An 18,425-nucleotide genomic window follows, 5' to 3' on the forward strand; every position below is an offset into this window, starting at 1 on the left:
TTTTTTTTTTTTTTTTTTGTGTGTGTGTGGCATATTTATGCTAATATATTGTCGCAAGAGCCAGTTTACAGAAAGTTTGTCTGATATTAAATAATTACTTGAATATGTGTTTTTATCAAGCATGCTAACTATGCTACAAGAAAGAGGCTGAAAAAATATTTTCAGATTATCTGTCTTGAAATTTTACTTTCTAAGTCTTTATGCAGCCCTTCAATTGATTTGCCAGTAAGTATTTTGATTCGTCCCTCTGGAAAAAAATGTTGCCCATTGCTGGCTTGGAGTATGTGTTTGGGATCATTATCAGCTACTACCACACCTCATTTTAGCTTAACAGTTGTGAAATTGACTGAGTCAAATTAGAGTTTTCTAAGGTCAATTAGCTCTGATGGTAATCTTGAGTTGACACCAAAAACTTGTAGACATATCCAATGATTACTTTCTAAAAGTTTCATTTAACACCTTCAAGTGGTTTATTACATATTTTTCTAACAGACATACATACAAACAACACACACGCACATAGGAAAAACCATTACTGCCTGGCTTTTAACCTTTTAGCTTTAGCCAGTAATCACTCTGTTCTCTGCTGTGCGTACCTTGGTATGTCAGTATCCATCGTCGCCACCCCGTAGCCAAACACAATGATTCCCACTATGGATGCCAGGATGAGCAGCTGAGTGTAAACACCAAGCCATGCAAAGTACAAGCCAATCTTCTCTCCAAAGTACTTCCTGTGTCAGTGAGAGACTGTGGTCATGACAAGAAGGCCAGTGAAGAGCTTGCACACTGTGTTACGTTTGATCTTTTGATTTTATGCAATGCTTGTGTGACATTAATGGCTAAATTTTGATCCACTGATGGAACAACTTCACATCAAACCTTTGAAATGTCACTTCAGAGATGACACACTTAAACCTTATTTCATGAACTGGTTTGGCCTTAATAAACTTGTATCGTCAGCAGACTGTTAGCTATAAAGCTCATGACTCTAATCAACAGATTAGTCGCCACCATTGACCGTATATCAAAATACAAGATGCCATATGAAGTCCTAGACGTTCAAGATGGGAATTATAGGTCCCGTCCCCTGCATGTTAACAAACAGGACATTACCCTTAGAAAATAAATACATAATTGTATATATAATTGACTCTTGTTAATTGATCTAGTTTTTTTCTTGCTGATATGTTCAGCCATTTTTTTTCCAAGATGTTTAGCTGTAATTAGTTTTTTTCTTGTTTCAGAATGAGGTCATGTAACAACATGAATATGTGTGGGGAAAGTAGACAGGGCTTAAAGACATGTACATAGTATGCAGACTCTGGTTCCAAAAATCCAACCTGGCAGCTCTTGTAAATTACATCTCGCTGGCTTCAATTCCCAACAACAAGAGAAGGTGGGGACAGTTGGTCGAACATTATAACCTACTGTGCCAACGGTGGTCACAAGGCAAAAAGTAAGTAAAATGAAGTGCTATGTGTTGTCATCAATGTATGTTCCCATACAATGACAAAATGAGTTATCTGTATTTAACCCATCACACCTGAGATTCTCCCAGGTGGAGCAGTGAGCAGCTATGTAAGCACCTGGGGTGCAGTTGGGGATTAGGTGTCTTGCTCAGGGACACCACAACATGTGGGCAAAGCGGGGAGTTGAACCGCGACTTTATGGTCCCAAGTCAATTGCCCTACCACTGCACCATCTCCGACCTCCAAAAAAACAACCACTTGTGGAAGATGCCCCGTACAAAAGAAGAATAAACTGAATTATTCATTGTGTAGTAAATGTTCTTTCATTTCTTTTCTCTTCTTTTCCTTAAACTTTTGGAAAGGTAAAAGCTGGTCATTGTGAACGTTGAACGATGATGTTGTTTGGTTTCACGATTTCCATTACTATTTGTTTTATGAATATCGTGATGATTATTTTTGCTGTTTGACAACAATAATTTTTATTTTCGTTTGACTTATTTTTTTCTATATGTCTGCTGTACAGCTACTGCAGCTAAATGTATTACTACTATCCACAACATATTTTTCTACTGGGGATAATAAAGGGTATCTTGATTGTATACCCCATCTCTTTCCACTTGATTGTTAAAGAGAGCAGGATAATGTAGGTGGTAAAAATGGACATACGTTTCCACAACTCTGTATGTGTTTGTGGTGATACACCATGTGTATCCCTATTCCCAATGTGGTTTTGGAGAACCAGGGGTCACAAATGAGGTTCAGTGTTGTAGTGCCAAAATACAACCAACCAAACCTAATGTGGCACTTCTTTAAGGAGGCTCAGTTGTCAAGAAAGGAAGTACAACTGTCTTCTTTTGTAGCACTTAGGATTAGCGAACACCTTCTCATTTTTCCACTGAACACTACCCAACAACAATCCAATTGCAAAGGGTTGTGGGATGGTGCTCACTGCGGTCACGTTACCTGACCAGGTCAATGGGCTGGTACTTGTAGAAGGCTGAGTATCTTGCCCACTCTTCATGCAGAACCTGACAGAACACACAAGCAGATAGAGAGAGGGATTCAAAGTCAGTGTGGGTGTATGTTATCATGTTGAAAGATGAAAATGCTTTTCAGAGGCACAGCTGATCTGGAGGCAGGCACTCTCTGATTGGTTGAAATAAATCTTCGAGGACAAAGCCTAGAGCTGTAGTTAAAGTAACTTTATCCTGAAGACAAGTGAAACACAGTAAGAGAGAAGAAGGAGCTCATTAAGAAGCCTAATAATACCAAGGTTTCTGGTTTACTTTGATCAGGGTTGGAGACTCTCCTTGGAGCAAGAAGTTGTTTTATACAGTTAAAACCAGATGTTTACATACAGTGCATTTAAAGAAACATAACCATTGTTCCCTGTCGATGAGCAAAAAGGGGGAATTGGAAATAGCCATATATATGTATATAAAAACCGGCCATGCCAATTATTTCAAGATAGGTATGGTTTTTAATTATTATATTGCTTACAAGTATGGTTTCCTCAAATGACTGAGGTGGCCGAAGATTAATCTATGGTGGCCAAGATCACCATTGGTCACCCCCTGGTTCCACCATTGCACCTGGGAGGCAGCAGCTCTACCAGTTACGCCACTGTGCTGTACTACTATATATATATAAATGTTCCGGAGCTCCTGATGCTCCGCCCCTGGGTTCTTATTGGTTCGATAACCGTAGCATCAGTCTGTCTGTTCTCTTGCTGTGCTCTTTTAGAGCGTTTATAGAGAGTATAAAACATGGCAAGAATGTGGGAAGGGTTTATAAAGCCTTAATGTATATATATACTAAAATAAATATAACAAACCTACTTTGCAGATTTTCACCTATCGCGGGGGTGTCTGAAACTTAACCCCCGTGATAAGTGAGGGACTACTGTATATATATTTTTAATGCTACAATCAAAAACAGCAATGTTTTAATTATTTTGCGATGTTACATTTTTTTGTCACATGCTTGCCTAAATACATAAAGATCATTAAAAATATGAACAATTTCCTTCTGCCTCTGTTTGTTCTATATTGACTCATCACAGTCAGTCATTTAATGAAGGATCGACCTTATAGACCACAAAATGAACAAAAACATCAAAATGGGAAAAAAAGGAATGTTGGGAGTTCATTCTATCTTTCATGAAAATACTGCAAAGCTAGTGTTTTGTTTTATTATTTTGCAGTTTTCATGTATTTATTATTATTTCCTTCCAGTCTGCAATCTGAAAATCTTTTCCTTTTTCTTGTTTCTTTGGAACTTGAGTCAACACATCATTGTTTTCTACCGTCAGAGCAGCTCTGCATCTGAGAAATGTTTACTGAACTTAAATGCCAATCTGTGCCCGTTTGAGACAGATGGGAAGACACAAGCGTGTGAGAAAAAGGCGAAAAATAAAACCATGAGACAAAAGTACTATTCTTCAGTAACTTGGATGGTCTTTTGCCTTTCAGATATTTGACGTTCATATGTGCAGTTTTGACTTCTTTTAGTAATTTCTGTATAAATCGTTGCACAAATCAAGTCAGATCACTTAAAAAAAACAATGTGGGACTGAACTTCAGTATTTTTTCACAACACAAATATAAAGAGAGGAGGACTAAAGCCAAAAATAATAAAATAAAAATCATTGAAAGGGGAGTGGGTGCACCTGTCTGTCGTTGCGCTCCTCAAGTTGTCCGGTGACCTTATAGTCACCCTAAAAACAGAAATTGAAAACCATGAGAACATATGCGATTACAGACATGAAACTAAACTCTTTGAAGAACATTTGGAAAACGCGTTTGTCTGCAGCACATTTAATTTTACAAACATCAGGGTTATCATGAAGGAACACTGTTCAAACAGACTTAAAACAAAGTCCAAAACTCACAAGTGCACAGCAAACAGCCATACTCAGACTTGTCAAACAGAACACCAATATACACTCATCAGACACTTTATTAAGTGCACATGCCTAGTACTGGGTTTGACCCTTAGCCTAATGATTAATGTCAAAAACTCAATATAATGTTGTAAATAGTCCTCTATGGTTCTGAACCATATAGACATGATGGCATCACTCAGATTAGTCAGCTTCACGTCTATGATGTGAGCCTTCTGTTGCACCACAACCCTAAGGTGCTCGAGGAGACCGAGATGAATCCAGACTCATCAGAGCAGGTGATGTTTTACCAATTTAATACGGTTCAATTTTGGTGAGTCTGTGAACTGTGTTTTCAGTTTCCTGTTCAGGAAGTGTCACTTGGTGTGGTCTTCTGTTGCTGTAGCTCATCTGCTTCGAGGTTGGACGTGGTGTGGTTTCAGATATGGTATTCTCCAAACCTTGGTTTGTAACAAGTGGTTATTTAAGTTATTGTCGCTTTCTAGTTGTATGACTTCTGACATTAACAAGGTTGTTTGTACACACACAAAAAAGTTGCACACCAGGTATTGTCTTTTTTTTTAACTGCTCTCTTTAAACCCTAGAGATGGTTGTATGTATAAAAAACAAAACAGTAGATCAACAGTTTGTGAAATACTCAGACTAACTCGTCTAGCACCAACAACCACATCACATTAAAAGCCACTTAAATTTCTGTTCTGGTGTCGGGTTTGAACTTCAGCAATTCGACTTCACCACGTCTACAAGCCTAAAGGCATAGAGTTGCTGCCGTCTGATTGGCTGATTTGTGGTAACATGCAATTGAACAAGTGGACCTAACAAAGAGGCTGGTGAGTGTAAATGAGATTCAAACCACACTTAAGACAGAAAATTATTAAAAAAACTTCAAATTGCATACCACCTTTTTATTAAACTTAACCTCTGTAAACAAGTAAATCCATCCATTCACCCATTTTCTTTACCCGTTTCTCCTTTCCAGGTCGTAGAGAGCTGGTGCCTATCTCCAGCTGTCACTGTGCGACAGGCAGGGGACACCCTGGACAGGCCGCAAGTCCATCACAGGGACACATAGAGATACACGATACAAACAATCATACACACTCGCACTCGCCTAGGGACAATTTAGAGTTACCAATTAGCCTAAAATGTATGTTTTTAGTCTGCTGGAGGAAACCTGGAGTACCTGGAGAATCCCACAGGTGCACACCAACGTGCAAACTCCACACAGAAAGGCCAGGAGGTGAATCTGCTACCTTTTTGCTGTGAGGCAACAGTGCTAACCACTTGGTGGTTGGTCCACCATTGGTCCACATGCAGACCTTGAAATGATTTGCAAGGAGCTCATGTGTCTAAAACTGACACCGGGGCTGTAAATGGTGGCATCACAAGTGGAGTAATAGTGTTATCAAGCCATTGCTCGAGTATCAGTCAGTTGCATGGTGGGTGAAGGTCATCAGACACAGATGATGCCTTGTGGAATGGATTATAGAGTTGTACCAGCATGTGACAGAGATTGAACGGGTTCGTCATAGTGAATTTGCATGAGCTCAGGTGGTCACATTGTGCATTTGTGAGGTGTGCAGATGTCACACTGAGCTGATGTTGAAACCAATGGACATGTGCAGTCACCCACAAAGGTATTGAAGGTTCTTGTCACCCAAAGCAGACCACACCAATGGAGGATTGTTGCATTGCACACAAAGCATTAATGAACTCCATGATATCTGTGCTTGTGAACCAGACCCAGGCAATGGACTCTTTATAACACCACATCACCCTGCATTGTGTTTTGGTGACTGGCATCAGCCATACTGCAACTTCACCAGGTTCATGCATAGGCTGACATTAACACCAGAGCAGAGACAACTGTATTTGGAGTTGATGTATAGGCTAATGATTGAGCGGTGGGGTATTGTGTTCAGCAATGAATTTCAGTTCCGCATTACCATGGCCGACTATTCTGTGCACATATGGTCGTACAGAGGGGAAAAGACTAGTGCTGCCACAGTTGTGGAAACTCATACACACTTCTCATGGCATTATGGTTTGTGTAAGCATAGATATGGATCAGGTCAACTCTTGTTATTTGCAGACACTGATGGTACAATGCTACGTAAGGGATATCCTGCATCTGTCTGTAATCCTGAGAAAAAACCCTGGTACTGTCTTTAGACATGCAGTTTAACCCTACATCCAGAAAACATCAGAATGTTTTCCCAAATGCAAAAAAAAAAAAAACAGTGTAACGCTCATTTATTTGGTCCTATGTATTTATATACACACACAAGCCTACAGAGAAGCAAATTTACATGTAACAACTTTTTAGGTCATTTATGCAACCCATATTATTCCAGCTGGCGATACTGTGAACCATTTCATAATATAAGCACCAAGAAGTTATTCTGGCAAATATAACCCAAAGTCTGGTTTTACAAAAGCCAAGCAGAAACGAGGATCAAGCACATAAAACTGTCATTTGTTCTCAAAATATCAAAATGCTCCTTTAATAGCCTTGAATTACAGTGTATCACATTACAATAAACTGCTGTATCATTGGACTGTCAAACCACACACTTACATCATGAAGAGGGAAGGCTGCATCATACACCCCTTTGGCTATCAATGTGCTAATGCCTGGAGAAAAAACAGGTAGAGCAGAGTCATAAACGAGTATATATTACAAACATATTTACATGTACTGTAGCCTCTAGAGGACATCTTCTTTTTGACTGCTCAGACTGAGTTTGAACGGTTTTGCAGATTGAAACAAACTGGGACTCAAGGGGTAAGTCTCTTGTTTTGGGAATATGTCATGCATGAAGTGACGGTGAAGTCAGGACATCAGATGACTCAACAAATAAAACCTTATCAACATTATTCCCTAAAAGGGGACAGGGAATTATTGAATCATTAGTTGAGCTATTATTGAAGCGCACACATACTGTACACTGAAACACGTAACTACACTCTCAACCAGCCAGAAACAACCACAACTCCCATAGGCCTTTGCTTCAATTTCAGTCTGACCCAGGAAGTATGACCCACTTGTGGAGGACAAGTAGCAGAAAAACAGTATGTGTGTGTGTATGTGTGTGTGGTGGTGGGGGGGAGGGGGGTGTTGAAGGGAAAAGGGTTAAACTCTCTATTTTCTCTGCCCTTCTTCCTCTGCAATGCCGTCAGTACCCGCCGGCTAAGACCATCTGTTGAGAAGGGTCAGCCAACCAAACATATGGTGGACACCGGAAATAAAAATGGGTGTCAGCTCGTCTCTAATGTGGGTCTCACAACTACAAAAGTTTGTGATACAGTTGTGATCAGACGTTTACATACCCACATCACGGGTTTGAACGTCATAATAACTGGGGTGTCTAATTATTTGTTTTAACCATGTTTTCTGGGTGGAATGATTATACAAAATACAACTTCAAGCATTTTTAATAACGAGCATTAGGCACACAAGTTTGGATTTATTGTGGATTTTCTCCACATAGGGTCAATATTATACATACTGGCTCAAATATATATAATTCACCTAAATCTTGAATTTGGTGGACAAAAAGGTTTTAGAAAGTTCTTTAACTTGTTCAGGATCATCCAAGGAACCACCAAGGTTAAAGCCTTCCATGAACTGGAAACTGCTGGAACACCAGTTCACAGTAAAGCAATTTTTAACTCCCTCCTGGACTGAAAGAACGTCAACCAAGAAAGAAGCCCCAGCTTGAAAAGCTCCACTTAGACCAAAATTTGCAGCTGCCCGCATGGACAATCCAAACAGCTTCTGGATAAAAGTTTTATGACAAAGGCAAAGATTAAATTATTTGACATCGTTGACAAGAAGCATGTGTAAAAAAGTCGAGATTAGGTTCTCAAAGAACACTGTACCAAATGTCAAGCATGGTGGTGATAGCATCATACTGTAGTCAAGGTGCATTGCACAGTGGATGGAATAATAAAAAAAGGACAACCTCCATCTTCTTCAGCTTCACCCTAAAACAACCATTTGAAACTTGAACACATGGGTGTTCCAACAAGCCAGTAATCACAAACACACATCAAAACTGGTTTCTAAATGAATAAAGCAGGATGATGTTGAGATTCAGGAATAGCTTTCTTAAAAGTCCTGACCTCAGTTCTGTTGAAAATGTGAGGACTATGCTAAAATAACGTGGACTGACCAGAAAAAACAACCAGTTCATCTAACGTAACTAACAGAGCACTTCACTCTCAGACTGCAGGTTTACTTGTAGTTCCTAGAGTTCCCAAAAGCAAAATGGGAGGCAGAACCAACTGGAACCAACTTCCAGTTTCTGTCCATGAAGCTGACACCTTGTCTACTTTTAAAATTAGGCTTAAGTCTTTCATTTTTGATAAATCCTATAGTTAGGGTTGGCTTGGTTTCCTGAGCTATCTGTTGGTTAACTGCTATAGGCTTAGACTACAGGAGGACAAGACCACATTTCCTCAAATGAATGATTACAAACGAATACAAATGAATGATCTTTATTTGTAATTAGTTCTATCTCAACATGTGTTTCTTTGTCTTTCCTCCTATAGAAAGACCTGCTCGCCTCCATTCTGGACCTGCCATTCAGTGTCTGTTCTTCCTTGCAGTCCTCTTAAACTCCAGTTGGTTGAAGCAAATGGCCACTTGTCCTGAACATGGTTTTGCTGGAGATTTCTTTCTGTTAAAAGGGAAATTTTCCTTCCCACTCTTGCCTTTGTGCTTGCTCAGGATGGGAGACTGTGGCGAAATGAAGATTCAGTGCAATCTGGCTTCTTTAGATAGAGAGCTTTTACTAACTGGCTTTTTATGTATATGTATTTTTCTGTACACTACCCTGAGACAACTGCTGTTGTGACCTGGCTCTCTATGAATAAACTGAATTGAATTGAACTGAACTATACCAATTCAGCTAAGTTAATGGCTACAAAATGCCTGTGGTTGAGGTGCAACTTGCTTGGGAACGTTTAACCAAATGTTGGACAAAATTTATACTAATATTTGTGCTTGTATGTATACTTTAGATCCTGTATGGAACAGAAAAAACCCTAAATAAATTCAAATTTTTGCATGCAATTCCTGTTTTTCAAAATCCTTAAAGTTGAATGTTTTACAATCATTCCATCCTGGAGAAAGAATGATACAAATAAATCATTGAATGCACACACAATGTGCTCTTCTTGTTTTGGCTCTTTTGGTGTGTCAGACAGCGCTGCCTTCTCAGGCGACTTTTGCTTACACCAGTCCCACACAGCTGAAACTGCTGCTGAAGAAATCCTACACTTTTAATTGCTCATTGCCCCTGAGGACTTCCAAGGTAGAGAGAACTGATAATGAGCAGAGCTGTCTTTCTGAGAACAGCCTATCCGAACCACGGCGTAGCTACATAGCAACAGTTCCACAGAAATAATTGTAAAAAAGGAGTTGATAGCATCCATTTTTGGCATTCTTTGACTCAGAGCTATGTTTACCTGACACCATCAGACATTTCATATTGGCTTCTACTTTTAAACATTTAATGCTATTTATAGTAAGAAGTTAAACCTCCATAGTAGGAGTAGAACACAATTTGCTTCAATGGTCTCTTTTGGTTTAATTTTGCAGCCTTAATGTTCACTCTTAAGTGGTCAGTGGCACAGTTTATCTGCTAAAAGGATTAAAGGGCCTTGACTTTAAGCTGGTGCCAATAAAAAGCCTGGTTTTAGAGCTGTAACACCACTTTTAAAACACATCTTCACTGTCTTTTATTCAAGAAACCTTGGGGAAACTTAAAAACATGATATACTTTAAGCGATCAAGGTAACCATAAAAGAAGAGAAGTGCCACAGCAGTTTGAGTTGCTTCAAACCAATCGAGAATTTTATTTTGAGCACCATTAAAAGAAACAATGCAACATGAGGTAACACCACTAGCTTCTCCAGGTTTTGCATGTCCTTTAAGAGAACAAATAACATAAATGAATCAATCTAATGAGAAAAATCTTTGACCCAATCACACCTGGTATCTATATCCATCCTTAGCTATCAGGTTGCATTTGGATCGTTGCTAAATACAAGACCGAATGGCACAGGCATATATGTGAGGGGAATGTGTACCCCCACATTTCAAAAATATTCATTTGGACACTCACCCCCCCACCCACTCCCCACCCACACATACATTTACCATGAAATATTAGTTTGTTCAGTGCTGTTTCTATTTCTTTGTGAACTAATCCATTCCACTTGATTAATAGGAGAATACTCAAACCACTAAAAGTCCATTCCAGGTTTTCCTGGTTACAACAACTCATCACACTGCATGCGGTGTTACCTCGAGGTCACTTGCCTTGGCAGGACGCTCATATCTGAGGGTTTTTTTGTTGTTGTTGTTGACAAGGCAGGGGGAGGTGGGGGTACACCTCTGTGTTGCACGCTAGCTTAGCGTTACATTAGTTAGTGCTGGCAGTTGTTTCCCTGCGGGGGGGAGTTAGGATGCGAGAGAGAGAAGCAGAGTGCTACATCTGTAGCATCGTAGCTAGCGCCTCAGTATTGCTCACCGCTAGCTTAGCGCTACATTAGTGCCAGCGGGGGGATGCTGTTTGTCAAGCTACTCTAAAATAGTTATTGAATCAAGTGTTTACTTATGTAGGCTAGAATACCTCTAATGGTGTTTTAAGGGAAAATGTTAGCAATGTGCTTTGAGGCCATTCAGCATTGGCGTCAGAAGCATTTGTAATGTAGGGTGTAAATACTGGTGGGAGTGTCTGGGGGTCCTCCCTCAGAAAATTTTGAGTAGCGTAGATGCCATTTCCTGCATTCTGGTGTATTGTAACAAGTTGTTAAACATCTACATTTACCTACATAAGTAAAGACTAGGAAAGCTTAGCGCTACGTTAGTGCTGCCAGTGGTTGATATGGGTGCTGTTGGTCAAGTTACTCTAAAATAGGTATTGAATCAAGTGTTCACTGATGTAGTTAAACATGAACATAAACAATGCTTCTGACACCAATGCTGAATGGCCTCAAAGCACATTGCTAACATTTTCCCTTAAAACACCATTAGAGGTATTCTAGACCAGTGGTTCCCAGTCCTCCTCCTTGAGGAACACTATCCTGCATGCTTTAGTTTTTTCCCTGCTCCAACGCACCTGATTCAGAGTTTTAATTACTTACTCAAGTGCCGTAGAAGCCTGTTAATCACTGATTCACTCAAATCAGATGTGTCAAAGCAGGGAAACAACTAAAACATGTAGGATAGCGTTCCTTGAGGACCAGGGTTGGAAACCACTGTCCTAGGCCCTTTTATCCATATGTTTTCCAGCCTAAACTGCAATCCATTCTAAACCTTTGATGTAGGACTTCCTCTTGAACTTTTGTGACCCTATGCAAGCAGCAGAGTTTGAAATACACATTTTAGTGTCAGGTATGAACATATAAAATCTGAGCTGACTACTTGCAATCAAATGACATAAGATGGATAATTAATGGCAGGTTTTAGCCTTTAAGATAGGATTCTGGTGGTTTCCTTACCAATAGTTTGACAGGTACGCACACAAACTGTTCGTCTCAGGATTTCATACACCTGTGGAATATTTGAGATAGTTAGGCTAGGAAAATAAAATAAATACAAAACGGTCACAGGAAGAAGTCATAAATCAGTTCAGAAACAAATACTTACTATTCTGCCTCTTGTGGCATTGTCAAAAAATGTATCCTTAGATGCAATGTTGTAGCTGAAATAAACCAAACCAAATAATTACTGTGCTAATAACAAACATAAGTAGGTCATCTGAAATCACAAAAAACTCAACATTTGGAAACAGTTTACTTACAAAACTAGCAAAATCCCTCCATATCTTAGATCTCTATTCAGTCGTCACAACTTACAGACCGGCAACTTTACTACCAAGACTATTCAGTTGGCATTTCTTTTATCTACCATATTCCTTGTTCCAGTTCGCTGTCCCCAACAATTGGTATGAGCCTATATCTTGTTATCAACTTTTCTTAACAATTACAACGTATTTTGACAAGTGCACCTCCTTCTGATTGCTTCCTGGATGTCCTCTGTATGTAATACACTGTATGTATTGTGTGGAAATTGGTTCTCAAATGATTTAATGATTATTTAAATGTTAAATAAAATTAAAATAAAAAAAAAGGGTTAGTATGGTGGGGGCAAGCTGGGTGGCATAGTGATGCAATAAACTGATGAATGGATGTGTGTTAGTGTGTATCTTACAGGTGAAGCTTGTCCCTGGAGAAGCAGTGGGAAACAAATTTGGTGCTTCCATGGTCCTGATGAGACACTTTGGGCTGGAACGGCTGGTTCAGTTTCCTCCACATTGTGCTCATACTAGACCCAAAACCCTTTTCTTCTTTGAGTTCATAACTCTGCAACAAACAGTGACACAAACCCAGTGATGTTATTTCATCCATGAGACATCTACATCAACAGACTTTACAGTTCTGAAAACAAGAGACTCAGAGCAGAACTATGGAATTACAATAATACATTATTTAGTGTAGAAATCTGTTGCTGAGTGAGTCATGTGCAAAAGGACACCCAGAAGACCTTTGCTCTCTATGTTTTTTCTTGTCAACCATTGTTAGGTTTTGATGGTTTCAATTACACAGTTTTCTTTAAAAATATATATAAAAAAAATAAAATAAAAGAACTCAATGACAAAAAACAGTGAGATCTCACCGTCTTAGTGGGGACTTTAATCTTGAGGAACTCGGCCTCTCTGCACAACACAGGCCAAGGTGCATGGACTCGAGTAAAGCTGGGACCATGGGTCTTCACCTGCAAATTAAACGAGAAAACCGTGAAACATGAGAAAGACATTTTGAGAGGTGCCAGTGCACTTTGCAAAAACCATAAAAGATGTGAAAATGTCATTTTAGTCATGTGAAAGCCTGTTATGGCTCTTGGTAACGTTAGTTTTGTCCTCCATTGTGCTGCAAAGAAGGGGGGAGGTGGAAATGCTCTCTGTCCATCTGTTCGTCAGTCCGTGTTGTGATAACTTGGAAAAATAAGCGAGGTACCAACTTCCATTCTTTGTGTTGCTACATCTAGGCAAAAGAAAGATTCTTCTAGAAAATGGGGTTGTCATGTCAAAATACAAAATGGCTGCCACCATAAATGCCCATCCGTCTTGTGAGCTGGATAATTTGAAAATAAGAGACTTACATTTCGGGATGTGGCTACATCTAGGCATAAGAATGCTCACTATCGAAACTCGTCACATGAAAATCCAATCCACTGCCACGTGTATTTGTAAACCATCCACCCCTATCGTTTGAGGAAACTATGCTTTCTCGTTTTTACATCGTTTACAAGTATAGTTTCTCAAATGATTGGGGTGGCTGAAGATTAATCTATGAAGGCCAAGACCACCATTGGCCACCCCCTGGCTCCGCTACATTGCCTGATTGTGGATCAGATTGCTCTCTTTGCTCGACAGGGTCTGTCACTCTGCGCTGCCTCAAACAAGACAAAAAATAATCAAATAAAATACCTCTAATCTTATACACAGTGTAACATCCACCTACTTGAACATGCTGACCCAAAACCATTAAGGTTTACTTGCATTCCCTGGTCATTTCCAGTCCAGAAAAACACTCTTCTCTAAAACTACAAACATTCACTATTTAAATCTCTCAGCGGCAGGGTACCACAGTGGCGTACCACTTGTGTTACTTGATATGGTTTCTGATTTGTGGGTTATTTGTACATCTAAGTCTTGCAGTTGTTTATAGTGAGATAAGTTTGTCCTTGTGTTTTAGTCTGTGTTTCTGAGCCCTAATTGGGAGTCAGTTTTACACAACTTTGTTCCATCTGATCAGCTCACCTGTCTCTAATCACACATCCCGGTTCACCTACGCTCTTTGGTTTCCACTTAGGCCTCAGTTTGTCTCTTCATTTAATAAAAGACTTCTGGAGTCATCCTGCTTGCCTGTTTTGAAAAATTACCAGCACTTTTAGATTCTGTTTCAAAGACTGAGTCCTGATACTAGTTTTACTCAGAACAAGTGCAAGCACTTCAGTTAGGGGACTTACCAATACAAACTCTGTATTGGTATTGGTACTTACCAATACAGAGTACTTAATGAGTTGGTACTTAAATATTACACAATGACTTTAGAAACACATTTATTTTATTAAGAACATTACACATAGTCTGCTGTCTCAATTTCACCGGTGTTTGTCTTAAAATATTCAAATTTAATTTTTTTTATCCTGTTATTTGTAACTTGAGAGAGGAAATTATGTCACCAAGAATAAAAGTATTATCAGTCCAAAGTATCAGAGTGTTTTTATGAGTACAAGTACTTGAGGCTGATATTGAGATATCACTATTTGTGACCCATTAAATTCTTGAATGACAGCAACTTTAAAGCATGTCTGAGTTCTAGAGCTCCAGAGTTGGCAGCATTGTGCAGGGGGTATCTATATTGTATAGCCCTAATTTGTTTCTTCTTTTCTTTTATGTACTTTATATTTTTGCTATTTTTAAGTGTAAGTGGGACCTTGAGTACACAATTTTATTACACCTCATGTACCACCGAGATGGGGTAGAGGTAGGGCAGCCGACTCGGGACCCGGAAGTCCCAGGTTCGATCCCCAACCATTCCCACATGTTGTGGTGTTTCTGAGCAAGATACCTAATCCCCAATTGCTCCCCGAGCACCTACATAGCTGCCCACTGCTCCACCTGGGTGTATTCCAGGTACGAAGAGTTAAATGCAGAGAACCAATTTCGCCATTGTATGGCAACATACAATGATGACAACCCATAGCACTTTACTTTACATGTGATGCAAATGACAATAAAGAACTTTGTCATTTTCTTGAGTTCACTGATTCATGACAAGAAGAACATGTTGAAGTCAAAGACGGAAGTGATCTTAGAAAGTCTACCAGTGTTAAAAAAGCTCCTTATTTGTGAAGGAAAGGTCTGTTCAAGAGTGCAATGTTGTGTCCTACTTTTGCCTTTCAGATACCAAAAAGCCTTGGAAACAATGAAACATATCCTTTCAATAAATCTCCCAGCAGTCAAACCATTGTTTTTTATTTATCAAGTATAGTAAAATACCCACATCATTACTTAACATTGTACAGACACACTGTTGTTGATCAAGCCACATGTAACCCATCATGAAAGTTCATTCAACCTTTATTTAGACAGTAGTTGTTTAAAATAAATAACTGCCAAACAGTAATACGGGGGATTAAAAGTTCATGCATCGGCACTCTAAAATATAGTTTAAACCATTTACATATTGCTACAAAGTTCATGCTCTGCTCAAAACTTTTAAGAAATGAAAAAAAGTATCTAGTTATACAAGAACAGAAAATACTGGTTTGATTTATCACAAATAATTATTTAGAAAAATGTGTGTTTGTGAAAAATATGACCATCATGCTTTGCTGGAATTACCATATTTTTTGGTCTATATGTCGTTTTTTTTTGCATCATTTCCATGCCCTGCAACGTATATGCCAAAGTGCCGTATTTATGGATTTTTTTTCCCATTTTTAAAAACCAATTTTTGGCTGAGATATGACCGTTTGCATTAATTTTGACTGAAAATATTGAACACTACCATTTTCAGCAACTAGAGGGCACTCGAATATTGTGGCATGCCATTGTGTCAAGAAATAGGTAAAAGTGGCTATTAATGACATAATCGGCTTGCCATAGCCCACCACTTTCATCCAGCTCGCCTGGAGCAACCGTCAAATCAGCTAAATTTCGCTGCTCCGCCCCAGCAAAATGCAGCTAATCTGACCATTGAAGTGCACTTATTAAGTAAAAGTTAGACTGAGACACACCTTTCCTATAATGTTGAGTACACAAATAATTGTTTTTAGGTGGTTATCTTGTTTACTTTCAAAAAAATGCGCAGTGAATCGCCCTCTGCGCGTTCCTGTTTTAGCATATCGGCTTTTGAAATGTAGCTGATTTGACCGTCAAAGTGCATTTATTAAGGAAAGTTAAACTGAGATACATCTTTGTTATAATTTTGAGAAAACAAATAATTGTTTTTAAGTGTTAATCTTGTTAAATTTTTGTTAAAGTCCTCCCGTGCACGCTCCTGCGGCCGTCATTTGGCAGCCAATCGATTTTTGGCACAACACCGGCCCACATTTCCGGGTTGTCAGCGGTGACGCGTAACAAATGTGACGCGTCAGTGGTCACGCATAATAGATGCAACGTATACGTAGGTCTGTCACGATTTTAAAAAAATTGCTGGGTGATTGTCTCAGAAAATTTGCGATAAACGATAATATTGTTTGAAATTTGAAAATAATTAGTAATTGTCAAATTTAAGAAAAATGTTGTTTAATTTGTGTGTAGTACTTTTTTTGACCACTGGATGGCAGTATAAGACTGTAAACAAAAGGATGGATAGTGAGGGAGTGAGCAGCGTGTCTCTTTAAGAAAAATGGGAGGGAGTCCCCTTGACGTGACATGGGCTGTCTCTACTTCCTGTTTTTCGGTTCTCAAAATGGCAGACACTCAGTGTGGTTTGAGCTCTTTAGCATAGCATTTTTCACGCAAAGCTTTTAATAAAAAAAAATCAGTAAACAAGTTCTCCGCTTCTTTTTGCAGAGAAAAATAACTTTTTCAACAAAGGCATGGGTTTCAACCGTGAATTTTGGAGCTTCGACAAGACTGAGGTTTTTTCCCCGAGGTCGGCCTGTTAGCTTAGCTCATAGCTTATCTTCGCAGCTTAGCTGCTTTTAATGATCCAAAAAAGTGATTTTGAAAGGGAGGGGTCAGTGACGAGCACCGGAGTTGAGCCTTTTGTCATCCAGTGTCTTCAATATAAAGAGAGAGACACGAAGAAACGATAAAGCCGGTAAATGAAAACAAGGTCGATAATTTTGATTTATCATGCGATTAATTGATTTATTGTTCATCATGACAGGTCTAGGTATATGGCGAAGTGACGTATTTATGGATTTTTCCACTTTATTAGACATATTCAGACTGATGCGACATATAGGGCGGTGCGACGTGTACGGCAGAAAATACAGTATGTGGTGTTTAAAAATGACTGAACAGACCATCTGTCAGGTCGCCTTTGCCATCCAAAATAGCAGACTTTGTTTGAGCGAGAGAGACCTAAATACACACCACGCCTGTTTTTACACCGTGCCGTCTCTGCTGATTTAGCTCCCAGAGCTCGTGTTTGATCTCTAGAGGTCCATCTCGACTTTTAAAACCTGCGCTGTAAGAATCCAAGCAACACCTAAAACATGAGCGAGGGACGGCCAATCCTTGCCGTTGCGCTGTCCCCCTCAAACACGGCGAAGCGGTTCCTCCGTTAACTTTGCTCCATGAAAGATAGATGTGGCGTCTGTTGGTAAAGCCTGGAGCTGTTGCTGCCGCAGCCGGCTCCTAACACATTTTAATTTGTGCCATGATAAAAACCAAACACGCTTCTAACACTGGCATAATGGTGCGGTGCCCACACAGTCATTTTAAGACGCATTAGCAAAATGTGACGACTTCAGATGTGACCAAGAGGAACGTGACTAGATGCTAAACATCAATCCAGCTGAATATAAATTTAAAAAACTTTAAATTATATATATATATTTTAAAACTTGGTATGTTTGTTGAATTAAGAACTAAAAGTTCATTTCCAGCCTTCACTGAGCTGAAAGACAGAGTCGGTGGGGGGCAACAGCCAGGTAACGTTACCCTTCTCAGACCCCCCCATCAGCTCCTGTAAGTGAGGGGAGTGAAAAGATAAAGGTGGCCTTGCCAACAATGGTAACCTAAAACCATTCCCTTTCTTCTCTCTCGACTCCTACTCTCCTGAGATCTTTCACTCCGTTCCAGCCCCCCCACCCCCACCCCAACTTATATTACTTTGCCTTCTGCTGCCGTCATTGCTTTGCTGACTGATAGACTGACTGGCTGTCTTGCTGACTGTCACTCCTCTTATATTCCATTACCTTCTTTTTTACATCCTACATCCACAGAGTACCACACGGGGATCCAGTGATGTCATTGTTTTCAGATGAGCTCGCTTCTAGTTTGGATGTCTTTGCC

At 39.5% G+C, this 18,425-nt stretch overlaps 1 protein-coding gene across 1 annotated transcript in view; it reads right to left on the reverse strand.

Annotated features, from left to right (window-relative positions):
* LOC119428537 (anoctamin-1) overlaps positions 1 to 18,425 on the reverse strand; it is a 65,350-nt gene that overhangs the window by 24,403 nt on the left and 22,522 nt on the right. The window contains exons 3-10 of the mRNA XM_037696220.1: positions 13,061 to 13,159; positions 12,596 to 12,747; positions 12,032 to 12,086; positions 11,884 to 11,935; positions 6,950 to 7,005; positions 4,138 to 4,185; positions 2,433 to 2,497; positions 597 to 731 (exon numbers count right to left, since the gene is read on the reverse strand). Of these exons, the coding sequence (XP_037552148.1) occupies positions 597 to 731; positions 2,433 to 2,497; positions 4,138 to 4,185; positions 6,950 to 7,005; positions 11,884 to 11,935; positions 12,032 to 12,086; positions 12,596 to 12,747; positions 13,061 to 13,159 (662 nt within the window). The remainder of the gene's footprint in view (positions 1 to 596; positions 732 to 2,432; positions 2,498 to 4,137; positions 4,186 to 6,949; positions 7,006 to 11,883; positions 11,936 to 12,031; positions 12,087 to 12,595; positions 12,748 to 13,060; positions 13,160 to 18,425) is intronic.

The sequence above is a fragment of the Nematolebias whitei genome, chromosome 22 (assembly GCF_014905685.2).
Source record: "Nematolebias whitei isolate Nwh7 chromosome 22, NemWhi1, whole genome shotgun sequence".
NCBI lineage: Eukaryota > Metazoa > Chordata > Actinopteri > Cyprinodontiformes > Rivulidae > Nematolebias > Nematolebias whitei.